The 20,579-nt window shown below is 34.2% G+C and overlaps 1 protein-coding gene across 4 annotated transcripts; it reads right to left on the reverse strand.

The window, feature by feature from the left end:
• Positions 1 to 10,854: 10,854 nt before the first annotated feature.
• On the reverse strand, positions 10,855 to 17,389 carry LOC110904767 (serine/threonine-protein kinase rio2). 4 transcript variants are annotated; one of them, XM_035983485.1, is made up of 15 exons: positions 17,247 to 17,359; positions 16,940 to 17,003; positions 16,711 to 16,852; positions 16,594 to 16,640; positions 15,915 to 15,985; positions 15,446 to 15,559; positions 15,191 to 15,366; positions 14,541 to 14,629; positions 14,320 to 14,437; positions 13,671 to 13,744; positions 13,529 to 13,576; positions 12,406 to 12,568; positions 12,182 to 12,319; positions 11,389 to 11,478; positions 10,855 to 11,250 (listed from the first exon to the last, which is right to left on the reverse strand). In XM_035983485.1, the coding sequence occupies exons 3-15, from the start codon at positions 16,792 to 16,794 to the stop codon at positions 11,074 to 11,076; spliced, it is 1,389 nt and encodes a 462-aa protein (XP_035839378.1). In that variant the 5' UTR covers positions 16,795 to 16,852; positions 16,940 to 17,003; positions 17,247 to 17,359; the 3' UTR covers positions 10,855 to 11,073. The 4 variants fall into 4 exon arrangements, with proteins under 4 accessions (XP_035839378.1, XP_035839379.1, XP_022006310.1 ...); XM_035983486.1 differs by having other exon boundaries at positions 16,940 to 16,947; positions 17,247 to 17,358; XM_022150618.2 differs by lacking the exon at positions 16,940 to 17,003 and having other exon boundaries at positions 16,711 to 16,857; positions 17,247 to 17,389.
• Between the last annotated feature and the right edge of the window lie 3,190 nt (positions 17,390 to 20,579).

Here is a 20,579-nt window from a genome sequence, read left to right on the forward strand (position 1 = left end):
ACCGGATATACTAGCCGATCGAACAGGCCGTCCGATCGAACCTGCCGTTCGATCGACCAGCCCATTCGATCCATCCATACTTGTTTACTTTTCCGCGTTACTTATCGTTATGCTATCGAACTATTCAGGCTAATCCTACTCTCAGCGCTCCCTTCAATCCACAATCAATCACTGTGAGTATACTCGATCCTTTTTTGCTTTAGCACTTTTGGGTGTTACATACGTTACTTATCAAATCACAATCAAACACAAACTATTTGAACGCTGACCGAAATGCATGTGCTATTTGACTAAATGAATGCTGTTTATTATGTTTACACGTGGAGTGCTATCTACCTGCCTTAGCAACATAGTACTGTAGTTTGGACTCAGCACCCGTTCACACGGGGGTTGTTAAGGACAAATACTTGCATGGATTACGGTGGTAATCATGTATTGCGAACCGTCTCGGACGGTCAACCCGCAGTCGTTGGTATCGATGGTCCCATGTCGATAATTAACATGCATCGTTTTCCTCTGTGTACGTGCCTGGTTATGCGTAAACTATTCGAACTCTATATGCTATTATCAAACTTGTGTGCTCATCTTTACATTTTATGTATTGACTTTATTTTAACGTATGTGACAGGTAATTAGGATGCTTACTTGCTAGGAAAGCGAGGCAATAATAAAGCTTTAGAGCCCATCTAGCAGTTGTAGGTCGTAGCCTACGTAGGGGTCTCTAGAAGCAAATAAACTATAGCCATGGAGCCGTTGGAGTTGTTCGATCAAGCATCTATGGCATTAGTTGTCTGTAGATCTTGTCCGGACGAGTCTTAATGACTCTGGGCAGTACTTTAAACATTTGGTCTGTAATAAATTGAATCTGAGTTGTCGGAACAGTACTATTTGCTTAGTTGTATTCTATGATAACTTTTTTATTTATTTGGGATACGGTATGGGACGTATCACTTAACTGAATTTGTAATAATAGTTGTTGTGGAAACTTCTGGACAATCTGTTTCGCTCAGTGCCGCGCCCCGATGATTCCGCCATCGGTTGGGGTGTGACACTAAAATCCTACAATTTAACTCATATATATATGTGAAGCAAGCAGGAACCTCAATTCCTTTCTGGGCGATGTGGGACATTGACGTGCTAGATAGCTAGCTTAGTTATATTAATTCAGCTGCCTCACTCGTTTTTCTTGTATAACTTTTAAAATATGACGTTTTACAAAACGACGAATATGTCTTTAGAACGAGCATAGTTTTATCTACGTTTTAACCTAAGTTTCATTAAAAACGGAGTAAGGTAAATAAAATAATATATTTAATTATTAATATTAAACGGTCTCTTATAATAGCCAGGGCTTGTACAGATGTCTCATATTTCAACTAAATATTTCAACTAACCATTTTACTCGTTACTTAGTCGTTCAACAATATATAAATTATAAATTTTAAATATAATTTTATTGGTTCACAAAACAGGATGTTACAAAAAGCCATCAAAGTTCAAACATTCTCTATTTCTATTTCTCTTAATCATTAAATAATACATACCTTTGGTCTTTTCTTAGAAGACTTTGGCAAAAAAAATTGGTTCAACCCCTTTCCCCTTAAAAAATCGCGTTATAACTTCCCTACTCATGATTCCTATCACATATAAATCGACTCATAAGTTCCAATCAAGTTTCCTCTCACATGATTGTTATTTCTATTAACATTTAATACTTTATGTCTAAAACCAAAAACAAATCAAGTTTGAACATTTATTGATACAGTCGTATAGCTCTTTGAAATATTTGTTGTGTATTCTTTATTTGTACTTGAGATGTTTATGCATAAAATACTTGTACTTGAGATTTTAATTTGATGATTTATGAAAAGGAGTTGTAGTACAATACTTTATAGGTATGGTAGTATAGTATTTGTCTTGCAATTCCACACTTTGTAGGAAAGTTTATTACCCAAATACCCTTCACAAAAGAATAAAAAAAGAAGTTAAACCATCTTCTACTTCTTCACAAGTTCTCTTCACTCCTCTGCAACAAAACTTCCAGTGACTTTTTTTTGCTTTACATCTTCTTCATCATAGGGTCAAAGTTCAAACGGTGCGACTACAAAATTTTATGAGAGGCGATTGAGATTTTAACACCCGTATAACACTAAACATTTTTTTGGGGTGCGCCCGCACCCCCAGGCGACACACTAGGTCCGCCCATTGATGATATATAGAACAAAGTGGTCAACGAGGCTATAAAACACAACAACTATAAGAAAACGAATCGGAACAAAGAAACAAACAACAAATGACCATGAGAGAAAGGGCAAAGCCTCCATCCTATCATGTAGGCGCCAAATAGATTATGTGGATTTCGTCCCCCACATCATAAAAAACATGAGATGGTTAAGAGTAAGGGTGAAGGGGGTGCACCCCTTATGAGATGGGGGGAAATTTTTACCTACCCAATCATGATGTGTCATGTCAATTCATCACTCATACACCACTCTTACCCAAAAAACACAAGGGGTGGTTTCACCCAAACCATTTTAAAAAGAGTAAATTACAAAATTTGTTCTTTATGTGTGTATGTTATTGCAAATCATGTCTTTTGTCTTCAATAATTAAAGTAATCATATCCAATGTTCACAAATCCTAACATGGTATATCCTTTACCCCAAACCAAGTTAATTTTCTCAGTTAATTTTAGTCACATGAGACCCACGCGAGGGTATTAATGTCCTTTCACCTACCCATCTGTTTCCCCCCATCTTAACAGCCCCTTCCTCCCCCCCCCCCCCCCCCCCCCCCTATAATCTTCCCTCATTCAAAAACACCCCACACCTCCAATCCTTGAAATTGGACCGGTTTGCCTTTTGTTTTTCTGTTAACCATTCTTTGGTTATTTTGTTGCAATTAGTTTTTTTTTTTTTCGTTTGATGATCAATAAGAAGCCATAATCATTGGAGGCTTGATGCTGTTCTCTGTTCATTTCTTTTTTTGGATTTCTACGGCTTTTGAAGGAAATTTTCGTATTTCCCATTTAGGGGTGTTTAATGTTGCGTTTTCAAAATAGATTTTGCTTTTTTAAAATAGATTTTGTGTTTTGAAAAAGCATGTAGGTACATGCTTCTTCAAAACTGAAACAAGTGGCGTTCTTGTTCTTTGTATTCACTAAAGTCTCTCGCCATGAAGTTGGCTTTATTTTCACCGTTTTTTGCGTTATTTTGGCGTTGTTGAAATAATCGTTGAAGGTCGTGATCCTTTTATTTATTTTGCATCACTTTGACGAGAGACTATCAATGAACCGATATACATCTCACTTCAAGGTTTCATGAAATATTTCACGAACTCGATCCCAAATTTTTTCTCTTTTTGAGCTTTCCCCTTAAAAAAAATAAAGCTACATATTAATAATATTTTTTTTTAAAACAAAACCATCAACAAAAGAAATAAAGCTAAAAATGATAAAGAATGTACTGATCAGGGGTACCTGCGATACGAAAATCCAAGATTTGGTTAAAACACTTCTTTATTCATCGTCCATTTTATAGCAACTCGAATTCCGTTTGTGAGTTTTTCTGTTGGGTCCTTCTTGTGGCTTCTCTTTTTGACCCTCGGAGCCGACGGGTAACCTAAATTTTGCAGTTGGGTTTCTGGAACGATATCGGGTGTGGGGTCCGTTAGAGATATATGAAGTTGTTGGTGAGGGATGTTTGGCAGCGGAGCTTGCGACAAGGAAGCGTTGCCGTAAGGAAATCTCGGATACAACATGCCCGTTAAAAAAGATGTGTGCACCACAAACTCGGGTGTAGCAACCGGAACTTGCATACTCGGGTTTTGTTGTGTGCTAGGATTTTGTGGGGTAGTTGGGGTTTCGGGTCGACAAAACGGGTTGCTTGAATCGAAAGAATCGGTTGTGTGTGTTCATTTTTCTTTTATATATATATAGAAATTGAATTTTTTTTTTGTAACAGATTGAGAGAAAAGTAGTCATGTGAAGATGAGTGTGATAGAGTGGTAATTTTATAGTGTAAAATGAAGTAAATAATTTAAATTAAAAAACTTGTTATAAAAAAATAGCCGTTGCCCAATTACACTTTAATTAAAATAAAATAAAATCATTTTTTCTCAAAAAAGACGTGCAACACCTGTGGGAATTCCCACTTGGAGAGGAGCAAGCCATTATGGCGTGGAGGGGCTTTGCCCTCCCCTCTCTTCTCTACGTCTCATACCGTGTGATCTTACATATTTGGTTATGTTATCATCATGGTTGTAAAATAAGGTTTCCAATGCCGAGTACTCTTCGGATAGTCGCTACAAGGTAGGCTGCCGAGGCGACTTTCTTCAACTCCGACTAATTACTCGGAATCGATCAAATGCAGTCAACATTGACCAAAATCGGATCTAGTAGGTTAACTCGGGCCGAATTTGACTTAAAATCAAATTAAACATAATTTGTATGCCTATCATATTAAAGGATGAATATCAATTTCACGTATTTTGTTACAAATATTAGTAAATTTATGGTATTTGACATATATTTAATTTCCAAAAACTAATTTCTTTATAATTTGGCATCTCCGAGTACTCCCCGTGTACTTTCCGGCTAGGCCGAGTACTCTCAACTCTCCGATCGACCGACTAGAGAGCGCCTAGCGACTTTTACAACCATGGTTATCATTAAATACCTAATAATATTTACTACTTATCAATTTCTCTTTTATAAAATTTTGGTTGATTTAATGATTTAAATATAAGATTTGGTTACTATAGACTAATTATTATTTATTTATCAATTTCTTTTTATCTAAAATTTAGGAAATTGATTATTATTTTCAAGTTTATTCAGAAATAGGAGATAAATGTAAAGAAAAACATTCATAATCAAGTTTTATAATTGTTCAATTTAAGTCATTAAATTTAGGGATAGTAGTCTATAACACGCCCATTAACACTATATGACTTTATGAAGTTAAACCATGTTTGGGATAAACATGCACGGGGTCATAAACATATCGACACGTTAGTTATACAATTAAAAACAAGCCTAAACCGGTTCAATCCGTTTATGACATGCATTACACATGTATCTAGGTATTGTACGGCCTCTTGGACTAAGTTGAAGATCGCTACTAGCACCAAAAATTGACCTGCATTCAAGTCTTTCTTGCGAAAGAGCAAACAACAACATATGGTCTTATGTTTCGTTCTTCTTGAAAAATAAACTTGGACCGAAGAAAACAAATTTAAAAGATTTTCGACTTTTGTCACATTCCCCTAAGTCAACTGAATTGGTTAGGAGTTAACTGACAGTTTATGTTTCACAATGGACAAAATCTCAAGTTTTACGTAGTGTAAGTTTTACATTACATAATTAGGGTAAAGTTTTTGTACAAATAATCTTAACATACTAAACATACAAATTGAAGAAAAACTCAAAAAGACAAATTGGCATTTTTGTAATTATCAATAACTATCAAAGTTACTCTACAAATATACCTAAAAAACCTAACCCCCCCCCCTTCCAAAAACCTAACACCCCACCCTCCAAAAACCTAACCCCCCACCACCCACCCACCCAAGCTAAAATGCTAAAAACTAAACCCTCAAAAAAATCTAAAAAAATAAAAAAAACACAAATTATTTTATTTTATTTTTTTAACATTTTTTATTAAAAAATCGCTATTTTTAGTAGCAGTAAAAAAATTTGCTAACAAAATGTAGCGATTTTTTAATAAAAAATGTTAAAAAAAATTGTGTTTTTTAGGTATTTTTGGCTGAGTTCATATTTGTATAATCACTTTGATAGTTGGTGGTAATTACAAAAATGTCACCTTGTCTTTTTAAGTTTTCCTTCAATTTGTATGTTTAATATGTTAAGATTATTTGTATTTGATCTTTTGCCTACATAATTATTGGTTGTTCTGATATAGCTCACCACCACTTGGGGTGGCTCAATATATATCGAGGACTAAAGAGAAAATCAAATTTGAAACCTTTTATTTTATATGAAGAAAAAACTTATAACCAACAAAATTGGAGTAACTTTGAATTTTTGTGATGTTTGTCTGCATTGCCGGCTATGATGGTGTGGAGAGACGACTTCTGCACAAGGCTCGTGATTTCGAGGGGTACACGTTTTTTTTTTTTAAATTTGATATGTATATGTTATTTAAAAAAAAATTTGTAAAAACATACCACTTCTAATATAGGCCCATTATGAAATACTTTTTAATAATTTATAATTTAGATCACTACACATTATGTTTATTGACACAATACTAATATAATTTTAATAAAAATTATAACACACAACGGCAATTTCATGGCAATTTCACTAACCAATAAATTTAGCAACTGTATAGATGTTTTGGAGCATATGAAAGAATAGGATTATTTCCCTATATAGGCACATTTTTTGAGTTCGAACAAGATACGTGAATTCTCCGAGACGCCACTGTTTGTCTGTGTATTTGTTGTCTAGCTTCTTACTAGTTTTGTTATAATATCGTTGTTTCAAAAAAAAAAAAAAAAAAAAAGAAAAACAAACAAACATTTTTTATACTTAATTAAGACCAACTGATAAACTAAAACACTTATAGTTTACTAAGTTAAAATTTTCATTTTCATTTCTCCAAATATCATCTGATATTTTGCATGCCAGTCAAGTACAACAACAACTAGGGGTGTTCAAGATCGGATAATCCGGTTTTCGGATATCCGAAAATCGGATATCCGAAATTCCGGATAGTGAAATATTGACATCCGAACCCGAATCCGAAATTTCGGATATCCGATTCGGATATCCAAAATTTCGGATTCGGGTTCGGATATCTAATCGGATATCCGAATATCCAATTTTTTATTTAATTTTTATTTTTTTATTATTTTTTAATATTTGGAACCGGATTTTTCGGATAGTTTCGGATATTCGAATATAAATTTCGGATATTTTTCGGATATTTTTTCGGATATTTTTTCGGATATTTCGGATATTTTTCGGATACTTCGGATATTTTTCGGATATTTTTCCGATATTTCGGATATTTTTCGGATACTTCGGATATTTTCGGATATTCGGATATCCGAAAAAATAAAATTTAAATTTTCGGATAATCCGATTATCCGAAAATTCTCAAAATCACTATCCGAATCCGAATCCGAATTTTCGAATTATCCTATTTTCGGATATCCGAAAATTCGGATATTTCGGATACAGGTTTTCGGATATTTCGGATTCGGTTTCGGATTCGAATTTTTTTGAACACCCCTAACAAGAACACTCGTTCAATATTCAGACTCGGTGATAAATCGCATAAAATTAATGTAATACAATTAATTTCCAATACAAGCACAAAGGTACGTACCTATTATTTATAACGTAGTCAACAAAGTTGTACTTGTAGCGAATGTATAATCAAAACTAAAATAAAATAAAACTTTTGGAACTGTTCAGTCACTAAATATAAAGCTATAGCTGACGAATACGTTGTATTATTATAATTAGAGGCCTAACTACTTGAGCAATATTAAGACCACCCGTAGTGGGCACTAGACGTTTAAAAAAAATTGAAAAAAAAAAACGCCCCAAAACGCCCCTTCCCCCACTACACTAGACGTTATATAGCGTTACTTTTTGAAAATTTGCATACAAGCGTTTTAATTATAACGCTTAAGAGATCAAAGGGTGGCCAATGGGGAGTGGTCAACTGTTTGACTAACCAATGAGCACTATCTTTTTTTTTTGTTTAATGATTGGAAGGGACATTATTTCCACTATACCACTTTTACAATAACGCCCCATGCTGACTGGAATGACACGTGTCAGATAATGCCCCATGATAGGGGCATTATTTTTCTTAACCACTACACATGGTCTAAGGTTAACTCCCTCTTACCTTAAAATTTGACATAAGGTAAGGAGACAGGCGCACACATGATGAGAAAACATCACCCCACCAAGTGGTGTGTGCATCATGTCCTAATAATGTGTGTGCATGTATATGTATATGTTATGTGTTAAGAGAGAGAGTGTGTTTTTAAAAAAAAGTTAAAGTCGAAAGTATATGCTAGGGAAGATCCTCTCTCACCCACCCACACCTCACTTCAAAAGCCATCAACAAAACCCACCCATCTAAGCTTTCATACGTCTTTACAACTCCCTAGTCTCTCCAAAATGGACGTAGAAGCGGCGGAAGGCGGCGGCTGCAATGACGATGAAGATGAAGATGGTATCAAGTATTGTTAGTGGCAGTCATAATGGTTTTGATACACCATTAGGGCAACTAAGACCTTTGGCAAAGTATTCACAAGAAGTTGAGTTTTGTAGAGGAAAGAAATAAATGTGGTAATTTCACATTTGATCATAATTATATGTCTGGTTTTCATGCATGCTTGTGTTGTTTACAATTTACTTAAATAAAGCTTTTGTTTGCTACGTCTTTTTATGTTCTTTATAACCTTTTCACAGTTGAATAAGAACTCAAGTTTTTTTTTATATTTCATCAACCATGATTCACTTATTTCAAATAGAAAGATGTAACCAATTACAAGATTTGAGATCATCATGAAACATAAATTATAAATAACTATCGTAATATTCAAACTAGAGATAAAATAATTTCTAACAGAAAACCTTAAAGGATTATATATCGATGCATCCTGGTAACTATAAAACATTAACCGGGAGAACACGGGTTTAGTGAATAAACTTGGGATGATGTAGTCTAGTCCTCAATTTCCTTCTATGTCAAATGGTGCCAATGGCCGCCATTTAATATCTTAGTATATACATTGGATTATCGATCTTAGTCATACACATTTTTGACCGGTATTTTATAACGCTATAGCCTATAAGTTTGACATAAATTGATGATGTTAAGGTTTTGCTTTGTTGGCCCTCAATAAAACGTTTATGTGGTCATATACGAACATGTAACCTAACTAAGATCATGCTTTATGTGGATCTAAAAGATATCCAATATAAAATGTACCCAATAAGTTGGACTTCTTATACAGAAAAAGAAAATCTTATTTTATAGAAAAATGCAAAGCCTAATTTATATATACTAAATCCCTCTGCGTATTTATAAAAAGAAAAATAGAAATCAATTTTTATCTTTTGATAGGTCAAAATATAAGCAAGTGCTTTTGACATTTTTACACAAAATATTTTGACTCGCTAAAGAAGCAACAAGTCATTATTTCAAGTTTTATTCCACAAATACATACATTATAAAAAGATTTAAAAATTTGTTACACCAAAATCACTTTAAACCTAGTTTTCTGCTTTAGTAGTTTGTAAACTTTAGAAAGCAAAGTCAGGTTTAGAGATTTTTTTCCTGAAAGTATATTAGTTTTATTGGTATTGACCCATTGAAATTGTTAAAGGAAAGGAATAAAACATATATGTTCTCCTATGGGCTATGACTATGATTCTATGAGACTCCTTTAGTGGTTTTTTACATCATGTTAAATTTTAAAAATGAGAGAAATAATGAAAGAAAAAAGAGTTTTATGATATGTTAAATAAAATATTAGTATTTTGTAGTTAATATTTGTAAGAAAACTAGTGGGAGTCCCCGCATTACGCGGCGGGAATTCGGTCGGTATCTGTTCGGTTTGTTATGATACATGTACTCGCTAAAACAATTGAAAAAGAAAACCCAAAAAATAAAGTTGTGATATGACAAAAAGGATATTCGCATGTGTTTTACATCAATCGAAAACCATTAAAACGAACACATGTATATGTTCCGATAATGCCGTTATTGGTATCGATGTTCGATCAAATCGATCGGTTTGGTTTGTAACGGTACTCGTACAACACCGGCTACATGCTTATGTTACAAAAAGAGATACTCTATTTTGAATACAAATTTATGCCGTACAAATTTATGCCGAAATGTCGAGGAATAAAAAATAAACACAACCGCGTATTTTTAAAAGAAAATAGCAATCAAGTTAATAGAGAAAAAGCAAGTTAAATAAAAACCAAATAGGTTAAAGGCATATATAACGAATAGCAGTACTAGTCCTAATAATACAGACACAGGTACTGATGTTCGATCATAATCGATTTTGTTCGTTATGGTATAGACACTCATATAGTAATTAAAACTGTATTTTCAATAAAATTTATATCAGAGCACAAATATCCAAGTTCTGTTTAAAAGTTAACGAAGGCATACTAGAGAAATTTGAATAAAATAAAAGTTAAATGAGTTAAGAATAATATAAGAGGTGAAAATGAAAGTAAAAAAGAAAAAAGGGATTTATTGTGTAGATTTAATGAAACTTGAGATTAATTGGTATATGAAAAAAACTTTGGCGGTCAACCTGTAGATTTTTTACCCATTCTTAGCAGTGTTGTAAAAATCGCAATTACTGAATGATTAATTGTTAAACGGTTCTCTATTAATTAAATTTCAACAAATTGGACCAATAATCGGTAGTCGGTCAAGACAGGCGTAGTCAAACCTAGGTGGTCGAAATCATCCTAATTGAAGCAATTTCCGACAGCAAGATCCGTAGAATTCACGAATTCTGATGACAATCTCGAATTCTGATGACACGTTTATCATATCGTCAACCGGACGTTGAAGAGGGAGGACTGGCGTACTTCATGCTGCAAAAATGATCATCTTTCCTATTCTTGTTGATCTGTTGCAGGGAGATTTTTGGGAGGCTTGAACCATAAAAATGGAGTAGGAGATTCACCACTATCTTATGTTTTAGGGCTTTTTAAATGGGCAATTGTGAGCTAGTGGGCCTAGCAAATGTTATTAGTAGCAATAAAAATGGGCTTTGGTGGATTTCAAATAGAAAGGTTTTTACCATTTAGGTGTATATATATTACATTACATATAGATAAAACTAAAAAATACATGTAAAAATTCCGATCCATTTAATCGTGAGTCAGTACACCACCAGCCGACTAGCGCCTAGCGAGTTCTACAACACTGATTCTTAGATGGCATCTTTAGTAAAAATATAAATATCTATTATAATTAAATGTGAAAATGGCTTAGCTAACATAAATAAAACTCAGATCTCATGGTACCCACAGTATATAAAAAGATGAGATCACCAATTACTCTTCTGAATCTTTGAATTATGGGAGGATTTGCCACCTTTGTCTTTATAAGAATTTCTTGACGCATTCGTCTTTCTTCCGGCACGAGCCGCTTGGATGGCACGTCTTCGCTGCTTGGCTAAACGTTGTTCAAGTTCAGGATTATCATCCTGCTCGTCGTCTTCCACCTGAAAATTCAATTTGTCGTCATTAAATGACACACGAAACAAAGACTACAAGTGCACAATGAGGGCTAGATGGGTAGTTAAGATAGTTGACGATAGTTAAAGATACTTTGACCACCAAACATGAAAGGGAACATATACCTTATCGCTTGCATCTTCATGCTTCTCTTCAGAGTTTTGTTGATCCTCTACTACATCACCAATATCGCCAGATTGCTCATCATCTTCATCCTTCATAACGTGATAAACATATTAAATGATGCAAAATTGCATTATTTTCGAACACTAATAAATAAACATAAGCATACAAGGCTTTCAATAACCTCCTCACACGACCATTGGACGATAGGCTTAAAAGACGACAATAGAAGTGGCCATTTTGACTCAATTGTATGGAAAGGGATAATTTAAGTTGTACACTTGAAATTTATATATAACGCGTAAAATATACTTAAAAAAACTGGATCAAATGCATCAAAGAGGTTAACTGGGTGAGTCAAAACTCAAAAGCACCTAACATGTATTCAGATGCTTACATGTCCTAAAAACCCTTTTTATATAATTTAGAGTAAATTACGTTTTTGGCCCCTGTGGTTATATCACTTTTACTATATTAGCCCAAAATAAGATTTTTTAACATATCTGCCCCCATGGTCTCTATAACTAACCATTTTGGTCCCTAAGTCTAACCATTTTGGCCCCCATAGTCTCTATAACTAACCATTTTGGCCCCCATAGTCTCTATAACTAACCATTTTGGCCCCCATGATCTCTAGACCAAAATGGTTAGTTATAGAGACCATGGGGGCAGATATGTTAAAAAATCTTATTTTGGGCTAATATAGTAAAAGTGATATAACCACAGGGGCCAAAAATGTAATTTACTCTATAATTTATATATAACGTGTAAAATATACAAAATTATGTCACGTACCTTGGTCAACGAACATAAAGTATCGAAATTTTGGATATCTAATGCATTTAATTTAGAAGAATCGTGATCTTCATCGTCTTCTGTTTCTTCGTCGTCTTCTATTTCTTCATCATCAGAACCATGTATCTTCTCAGTGAACTACAATATATAAATAATGCCAACCCTTTAGACAAATAATAACAATATAAACACAAGTATTTAAAATAATAAACAATGCTTCATACTTTTTCGATATCATCTTGTTCTTTCCTGCTGAAACCACTCGCATAAAGTTCCTTATCAAGGAAACCAGAAGCTTTCTTTATTGAAGAAAACCGAGGCTTTACGGCATCTGATTCGACATCTGAATCTGAATCATCAGCATTTGCTTCAAAAGAGAGGTTAAACCTGAACCACGAGATATCTATTTAATTAAATCTTACGATTACATTATATCCTAGGAATGGGATCAAATACAAACACTTATGTTTGTAAGAACCGTAAGAACCAACACATAATTGACAAGTGTCCCTCAAGAAAAAATTAGTTTAGGGGTAATTTAGACCTTTTGACCACATTTATTTATAACTAATTAAAAATAATTTAGAATACATCCCCAAATCCATCCAAGTTTAATTCAAATCAAAGTTTGAATTTTTTAACAAATCCATAATCTAGTAGCTCTCCATGATCGAACCAACCTGCAGGAACCACCACAAAAAAATATAATCAGCACAACACTATATAATTAGCATAACATCCTTAATCGTTCTCCATTATCAGCACATCGCCCTCAATCGTTCTTCATTATCAACATAAACGACATTAGCACAACATCCTCAATCGTTCTCCATTATCGGCACATCAGATGTGCTGATTATATCTACTTTTGGTGTTTGTTTGTATTATATTGTAATGTAATTAACACATAATCAGCACATTATCAGCACAATTATAAAACAACTTTTGGTAACTTTTTTAAAAGTCACTTTTATAAATAAAAAAAGGTATAGCAATATGGTACTCATATTAAAGATAAAAAAAATACTTGATTTTATGGTATATTTTAAAAAAAATATATGAAGTATATAAAAGTTATTTTAGTTTAAAAAACCTTGGTGGAATTTGTATTTAATTGAAAATGGTCAAATGACTAGCAATTTTACGAAATTACCCATAACTTGTTAGTACTAATTTTTAATTATAAGGGTTTTATTTATAATCAACCTCAACCCTTGATTTAAACTATCAATGGTTCAGATCTGTTCTTACGGTTCTTACAGTTAGCACTGTTTGTACAGGATCTCAACTCTTATATTAGGATTCCTAATATGGTGTATCATAATAGTACAAATTTATTAAAAGAACCTCTTGCTGAAAAACTTGATAATGCATTCAACGTCACGATCAAAGTACCTAAAATCAAGTTTTAAATCAAATCAAAGTTACTTCGAATGAAAAAAAAAAATAGAACATAGCCAATAAAATAAATTATAAGATTTAACCATACATTTCCGCATTTCGATGAGATACAGATACCATTTGAGGAAAATCAATGATCGTAATCTTTTCATCATCGTCTATCTGCAACAATAATATATAAATAATAAACCACCGTAAAAAGTTTTCTAATGATGAGATACAAAATCAAAAGCGAGTTATAACGTTAAAAGAAAAAGAGTGAATTTCAAGGATTGTCCTTTATCTTTATGCCCATTTTCAGGCGCTGTCCTTTATGTTTAAAATTGACGAGTTTTGTCCTTTATGTTTTCATATCATACACGTTTTGTCCTTTAGGCCTAACCCAGTTAGTTTTTTCAGTTAAATTTGGTCATGTGCTTTGCACATGAGGGCATTTTTGTCAATTCAAAGGTTGCAGAAGCTTTGAGTTGTAAATTCGCCGTTGAACTTACCTTTGAATTGACAAAAATGCCCTCATGTGCAAAGCATATGACCAAATTTAACTGAAGAAAACTAACTGGGTTAGGCCTAAAGGACAAAACGTGTATGATATGAAAACATAAAGGACAAAACTCGTCAATTTTGAACATAAAGGACAACGGCTGAAAATGGGTATAAAGATAAAGGACAATTCTTGAAATTCACTCAAAGAAAAATAAAAAGGATTGTTGAAAATTGAAGTGATTCGAAACGCATACCATTATGTTAAATTCGTTAAAGTCGCAGTGAATAAGCCCATGCTCCGCAAGACGAACAACGATTCCTATGATCTTTTCAAAGACGGTTTCAGGGTTTTGCAGCTGCTTCACCTGCACACTATAAATATGATATTCAGATGCTTATATGCCTACAAAATCTATCTTTTGTGCAAATACTTCAGCAACAAAAAAGCAAGTAGTACATTCAAATGCGTACTTACAATGGATAGCCTTGTACAAGTGACATAATTACACAATGGCGGTTGCAATCCACAGCGTTAGGGACCGGAAACCCATGTTCTTGCAAGGCCTACGCAACCAAAAAAAATTGAGATCTATAACCGAGAACAAGATCCTTACTCAGTACTTAACAATATCAACCCGAATACTTACGAATTAAACTTACCTTACCTAAAACAGTTCAAACAAATGTATTAGCTGAGTACGTAACTAACTACCAACTAAAAATTTGAAGTAATAGTTATTAATAAAAAGAAGAGTAAAATTGTCATTTTCGTCCCTGAGGTTTGGACAGTTTTGCGACTATCGTCCAAAGGTTTGGACCGAATTGCTCTTTAAGTTAACAAAAGAGATGGAAAATTGGAAATACCCCTGACTTATCGGAGAAAAATGGATGGAGTTAACGAGCCGGATGAAAATGGCAAAATTTCAAACCTTTTAGATCCAGATGCGGAAAAACAAACCTTTGGACGAAAATCGCAAAACTAGCCAAACCTTTGGAACGAAAACGTCAATTTACTCTAAAATGAAACAAAAAACATTCACAGTCAACCCAATCCGGGCCATTTTGGCCCATCCCAAATTGCCACATCTACTTACAAAAATCAAAATTGTGGATTTACACAGATACCTTCATGAAAGCAAATTCTTTAAGAGCAGCGAGGCGAGATAAATACAGCCAACTGAAGCTGCTTCGGTGCTTTAAGTAGTCACGCTTAGACTTGACGGCTCGGAATGAGGTTCTACCCAGTCTATGTAACTTCATAGCCATGATTGTACCGTCTTCATTTGCAACCTCAAAAATATCTTCAAAACGCAGGCCAGGTTAGAATGTTCGATGAGGAAAAGAAGTATCAAATATTCAAATCAAATAAAAAAGTATTACCAGATTCTTTTCCCACACCAATTTGACGTCCCACAGATGAAAATACACCACGGTTAACCAAAGTCTTTATAGCAAGAAAATCATAACCAAGGTATGTAAGTCGAAAACCATCATCTACACCAAAAATAATAATAATAATAATAATAATAATAATAATAATAATAATAAAATAAATAAATAGAGTTAACTGCCATTTTCGTCCCCGTAGTTTGGTGGAAAATGCCACTTCAGTCCAAAAAAAAAATTTGCGCCAGTTCCGTCTGCAACATTTTTGAAACGTGCCACTTCAGTCTAAAAAGATAACGCCAGTTATAACGTTGAGGACGGAACTGGCGCAAATTTTTTTTGGACTGAAGTGGCATTTTCCACCAAACCACAGGGACGAAAATGGCAGTTAACTCAAATAAATAAATAAATAAATAAAGCCCCTCAGATAAAAGCTCAGGCCACCGTGTTCTAAAGTACTCACACTTTGAAGAGTCGTGATGCAACAACTTGTGCTTCAGCAAATTTTTCAACACCTTATAAGTCCCTCCATGCCTATACACAACCAAAAAACATATGTAACAAAAACCATAGATAACTGCTTAAGAAACTCATACTATAGTAAAGTGTTTGCAAATAAGAAACAGAAGATAAATATATATTAACTACGGGGAAGGTTCATTGGGGAACACTAAAAAAGTGGGGAACAGCGGGGAACCGACTCAAACGAACTCCGATTGGACTCATTCCAGCGGCGTTGGAACCGGCTCGTCGAACCCTAACTAAGATCTCTTAACCCTAAACCCTAAACCCTAAATCCTAACTCCTAAACTCTAAACCCTAAAGCTAAAAAATAAGGCTATAATATAAGCTAAACCGTAAAATCTAAACCCTAAAAGCTAAACCCTAAAGGCTAAACCTAAAGCTAAACCCTAAACCCTAAAGCTAAACCCTAATATATTTAGGGTTTAGGGGTTATGATTTAGGGTTTAGGGTTAAAAGATCCTAGTTAGGGTTCGACGAGCTGGTTCCAACGCCGCTGGAATGAGTCAAATCGGAGTTCGTTTGAGTCGGTTCCCCACTGTTCCCCACTTTTTTAGTGTTCCTCAATGAACCTCACACTATTAACTAATAGCCATATAGCTGTCACGGTAGAGGTGCACCTGAGTGAAGCAATGCGTTCGATGAGCTCTGCGGGTACAATTTCGTGCTGGAAAGAACGCAAGTCATGTTTTTTATGAGCGACTGGCAGCATAATTAATAAAGTAAAGGCGACTTACATTGCGCATTCCCATCTCGACTGCAGTCAAAACCCTGAAGTCATCTTTCGAGAGGTAGCGCAAAACATTCACATCAAGCTTCATTACTCCTCTTTCTTTGCAACTTTTATTTACGTTGTGTGCTTACAGATTGTAAATAGTAATACCCTTGAAAAGAAAACAATAATACCCTTAAAAGACTTCATCATCATGTATGAAAGTAAGTGTGGATCAGCTTGCAGTTTAAGTACAACGATACTGGTTTAATACAAAATTTTAACTGTCAAATGAACCCTAAACCGAAAGCCGTTCCCCTATATCAAATCAAACACTCTTCAATTATTAATATTTTACATAAACTAGAATTAATAAAATTCACTGGATAGAAACCAGTAATTGACCACAGTTGTATCATCATCTTACTAGAAAAGCTAAAATTGATGGGTTAGTTGTCTTCAATCAAACCAGAAACTCTACCCACTCGATCCATGTTCAGAAAAAAAGTAAATTCACAAAAACACAAAAAACAGAGAGGGAATCATACTCTTTTAACTTACAATTGGACTGAAACGAAGGCGGCGGCGATGGTCGTGAGCAGAAGCGGTGGTTGATGGTGGCCGGAATAGAGGTTGTAGGATGGCGGTGAATATATGCGTCGGTTTCAGGGTTACCCAAACAAACCCGTCATTGCTAATTTGTTATTTTTAAAGTTACCCATTTGACCCTCTAACAATTCATGTTAACCTAACTTAACCCATCTAGTATAAACAGAATACCCATCCGGACACAAAGCTTAAAATAACCATTTGATAGAGGATTCATGAAAGAACATTAGTGCAATAAGAACTTAAAATCGTAAAGCTAAGTTTGCAAGTAAGACAGGGATTCATGAAAGAGCATTTCGGCAATAAGAAGTACTTTAAGTAAAAGTAGGGTTGTAATTGAACCGAACGAACACGAACAAGGCTATGTTCGTGTTTGTTCGTTAAGGAAATTAACATGTTCGCGAACTGTTCACAAACGCATACCAACATAAGTTTATGTTTGTGTTCGTTCGTTAAGGAAATTTAGTTGTTCGTGAACACTGGTCTCGAACACAAACGAACGTAGACAAATTATAATGAACGTAAACGAATATTTAACTTGAAAATAAAAAAGAAAAACATTGTTAACCTTAAACATTGGACATAAGGATAGACGGGGCGGTCCCGTTATGGGATAATTTAACGCGTGATGGCCGGAGAGCACACCGCCGCCGCCTTCTTTTTAACGCGTTATATGTTTAACGCGTGAACCGGAGCACGCGTTATTTTTTGGAACTTTGTGTATTGAGGAGTTGTACTCTAGTGCTGAGGAGTTGTACATTGATGTAATAAAAATAAAAAGGTTGTGAGTGATGACCATTTCCACTAAAAAAGGTTGTGAGTGATGGAAATAATGGTTGATGACATGGCAGAACCTAATTGGATGTTGTGAGTGATGGAAATGTTGGTGAGTTATCCCACCCCTACCCCCCTAAGTAGTTAAATACAACTATCAAATGATAAATTAAAATACAAGAAGTCTACTACAACCACCAAACAATGAATTAAGTTTATCTAACTTAGACATAATTATCCCAAAAAAATGTCTTGAATTTCAAAATTTTGGCTAACTTAGAAAAATACAGGGTTTTAAATTTTCAATATGTTTAGATAAAATGTTTATTATTTAATATTTTTAAAAAATATAATCAAACGAACAGAACGTAAAGGAACAAACATGAACGAACATAACCGAACATGTTACCGAATGTTCACGAACGCAATCGAACGAACGAGACCTTTGTTCGTGTTCGTTCGCTAAGCTAACCAAACGAGATTTTTTGTTCGTGTTCATTCGTTAAGCTAATCGAACGAACATAAACGAACTTCCGCCGAACGGTTCACGAACTGTTCGCTGAACATTCAGTTCGTTTACAGCTTTAAGTACAAGTCTAACAGCCTTAAGTACAAGTCAGAGTATGCTTTTAAGTTTAACATAGATGTTTTATAATGGATTTGTGTGTGAAAATAAGTACAATGACATCTAAATGTTGGGTTTGTAGACCTAGCCTACTTTCGGGCACCACATGTGGTGCGCAAGAGAGGAGAGGATGGAGGGCAAACGACCCTATCTGCCCTAAGCCCAGCCCCTTTAGTGATATCTTAATCACAAAGTTATTAACCCTATAATGGTCACTATATATATGTATGAGATGTTCTTGTAATCAAAATTATCATTCAAAAAAGAACAACCCTAGTTGCCACCTGTGGATGTAGGTCAACTTAGGCCGGACCACGTTATATCTTATGCCGTTAATTGCTTTCAGTTGTGTTTTTGTGTGTGGTTAATCCTAACACTAGAAACTCTTGAACATGAAAATATCAATGCCAAATCATGAAAAGAATCATTCCCAAATTAAAAAAGAAATATAAAACGTGATTAATCAAATCATTTCAATGGTATTTGTGTGGATCTTCAATCATCCAGAACTAATAAGTCTATCCCGCAAATGATATGGGGTTTCGGTAGCTAAACAATAATCACACTGACAGACAATAAAATGATAGCAGTCATAAATTCGGTGATTATTAAGAGTCAAATTACGAATAAAAAATCACTACAAAAATTATGAACAAGTTTAAAGTGGAAACTCAACTGGAATAAGGGTTCCGCATTGAATTAATTGTTCGCTAAATACCAATTAGGGGTGTGCATGGGTCGGTTTGGGTCGGTTTTGACCAAAAACCATAACCATAACCGCGATGTCGGTTATTGGATAACCATAACCGATCGGTTATGGTGGTTATGGTTATTCGGTTTTTATGGTTATAGCCGGTCGGTTATGGGTGGTTAACCGTGTATTTAGTCTAGCTAAAAATATCTTAATTTTTTTTAACGTGGAATAAATTGTTATTGCATATTTGTATATATTAGTATATTACGTAGTATTAAAAAATACATATAATCTATAATATTAATACCAATTATTATCGAATATTCAAATAAATGATATGATACATTCCATAAATTCAAATAAACATTCAACCAAAACCACAAAATGATATGAAAAACCCATAAGTACTAAAAATCTTCAGTAAAAAAAATCAAATATTAAAAATATGGTGAAAAGTCCTAAATCCTACAAAGAAGTATTAAATGTCGGTTCGGTTCGGTTCGGTTATGATGGGTATGAAAAAAATGATAACCATAACCGACCCGCTACTTTCGGTTTTCAAAAAAACCATTAACCGACCCACCGGTTATTTATTTGGTTCGGTTTTTTTGGTTCGGTTTTGTTGGTTAATTCGGTTATGGTTCAGTTAATTCGGTTTTTTGCACACCCCTAATACCAATACCATCCAAAATTTTAGTATGGGCTCCGAGGCCAGGCTTCTTTTGGGCCGTATACAGAACCTAAATGCTAAATCCATATTCTCAAATTTCATAAGTCCAAACTTTCAATGATTAATAAGGGTGGAGATATAATAGAAAGTTTATTTGGCTAGGAAGGCTAGGAAGTGATCTTGACTATCCATTTATTTAATCAAGGGCTAAGATTAAATCAGGGAAATTGAAGTGATGAAAAGAGTCGCGTGAGTTTGTTTAGGGGCATTCTAGTTAATCCAGGCCAATAGTTTCTCTCTCCTCCAATTCCCCCCATTTTTTAAACGTTAATAACTCTTTCGTACGACATTATTTTTTTTATAAAAATTGCACCAAAAAAACGAATGTTTTTTTTATCTTTAAAACGAGTATACTATTGCTATATTAAAAAAATTAAAACCCAGTTGCGTAAAACGCAATAGAAAAACCCCCAGTTACGTAAAACGCAATGAAAAAAAAACCTAAAAAATGACATTTTTCTA

This window comes from Helianthus annuus, chromosome 14 (genome assembly GCF_002127325.2).
Source record: "Helianthus annuus cultivar XRQ/B chromosome 14, HanXRQr2.0-SUNRISE, whole genome shotgun sequence".
Taxonomy (NCBI): domain Eukaryota; kingdom Viridiplantae; phylum Streptophyta; class Magnoliopsida; order Asterales; family Asteraceae; genus Helianthus; species Helianthus annuus.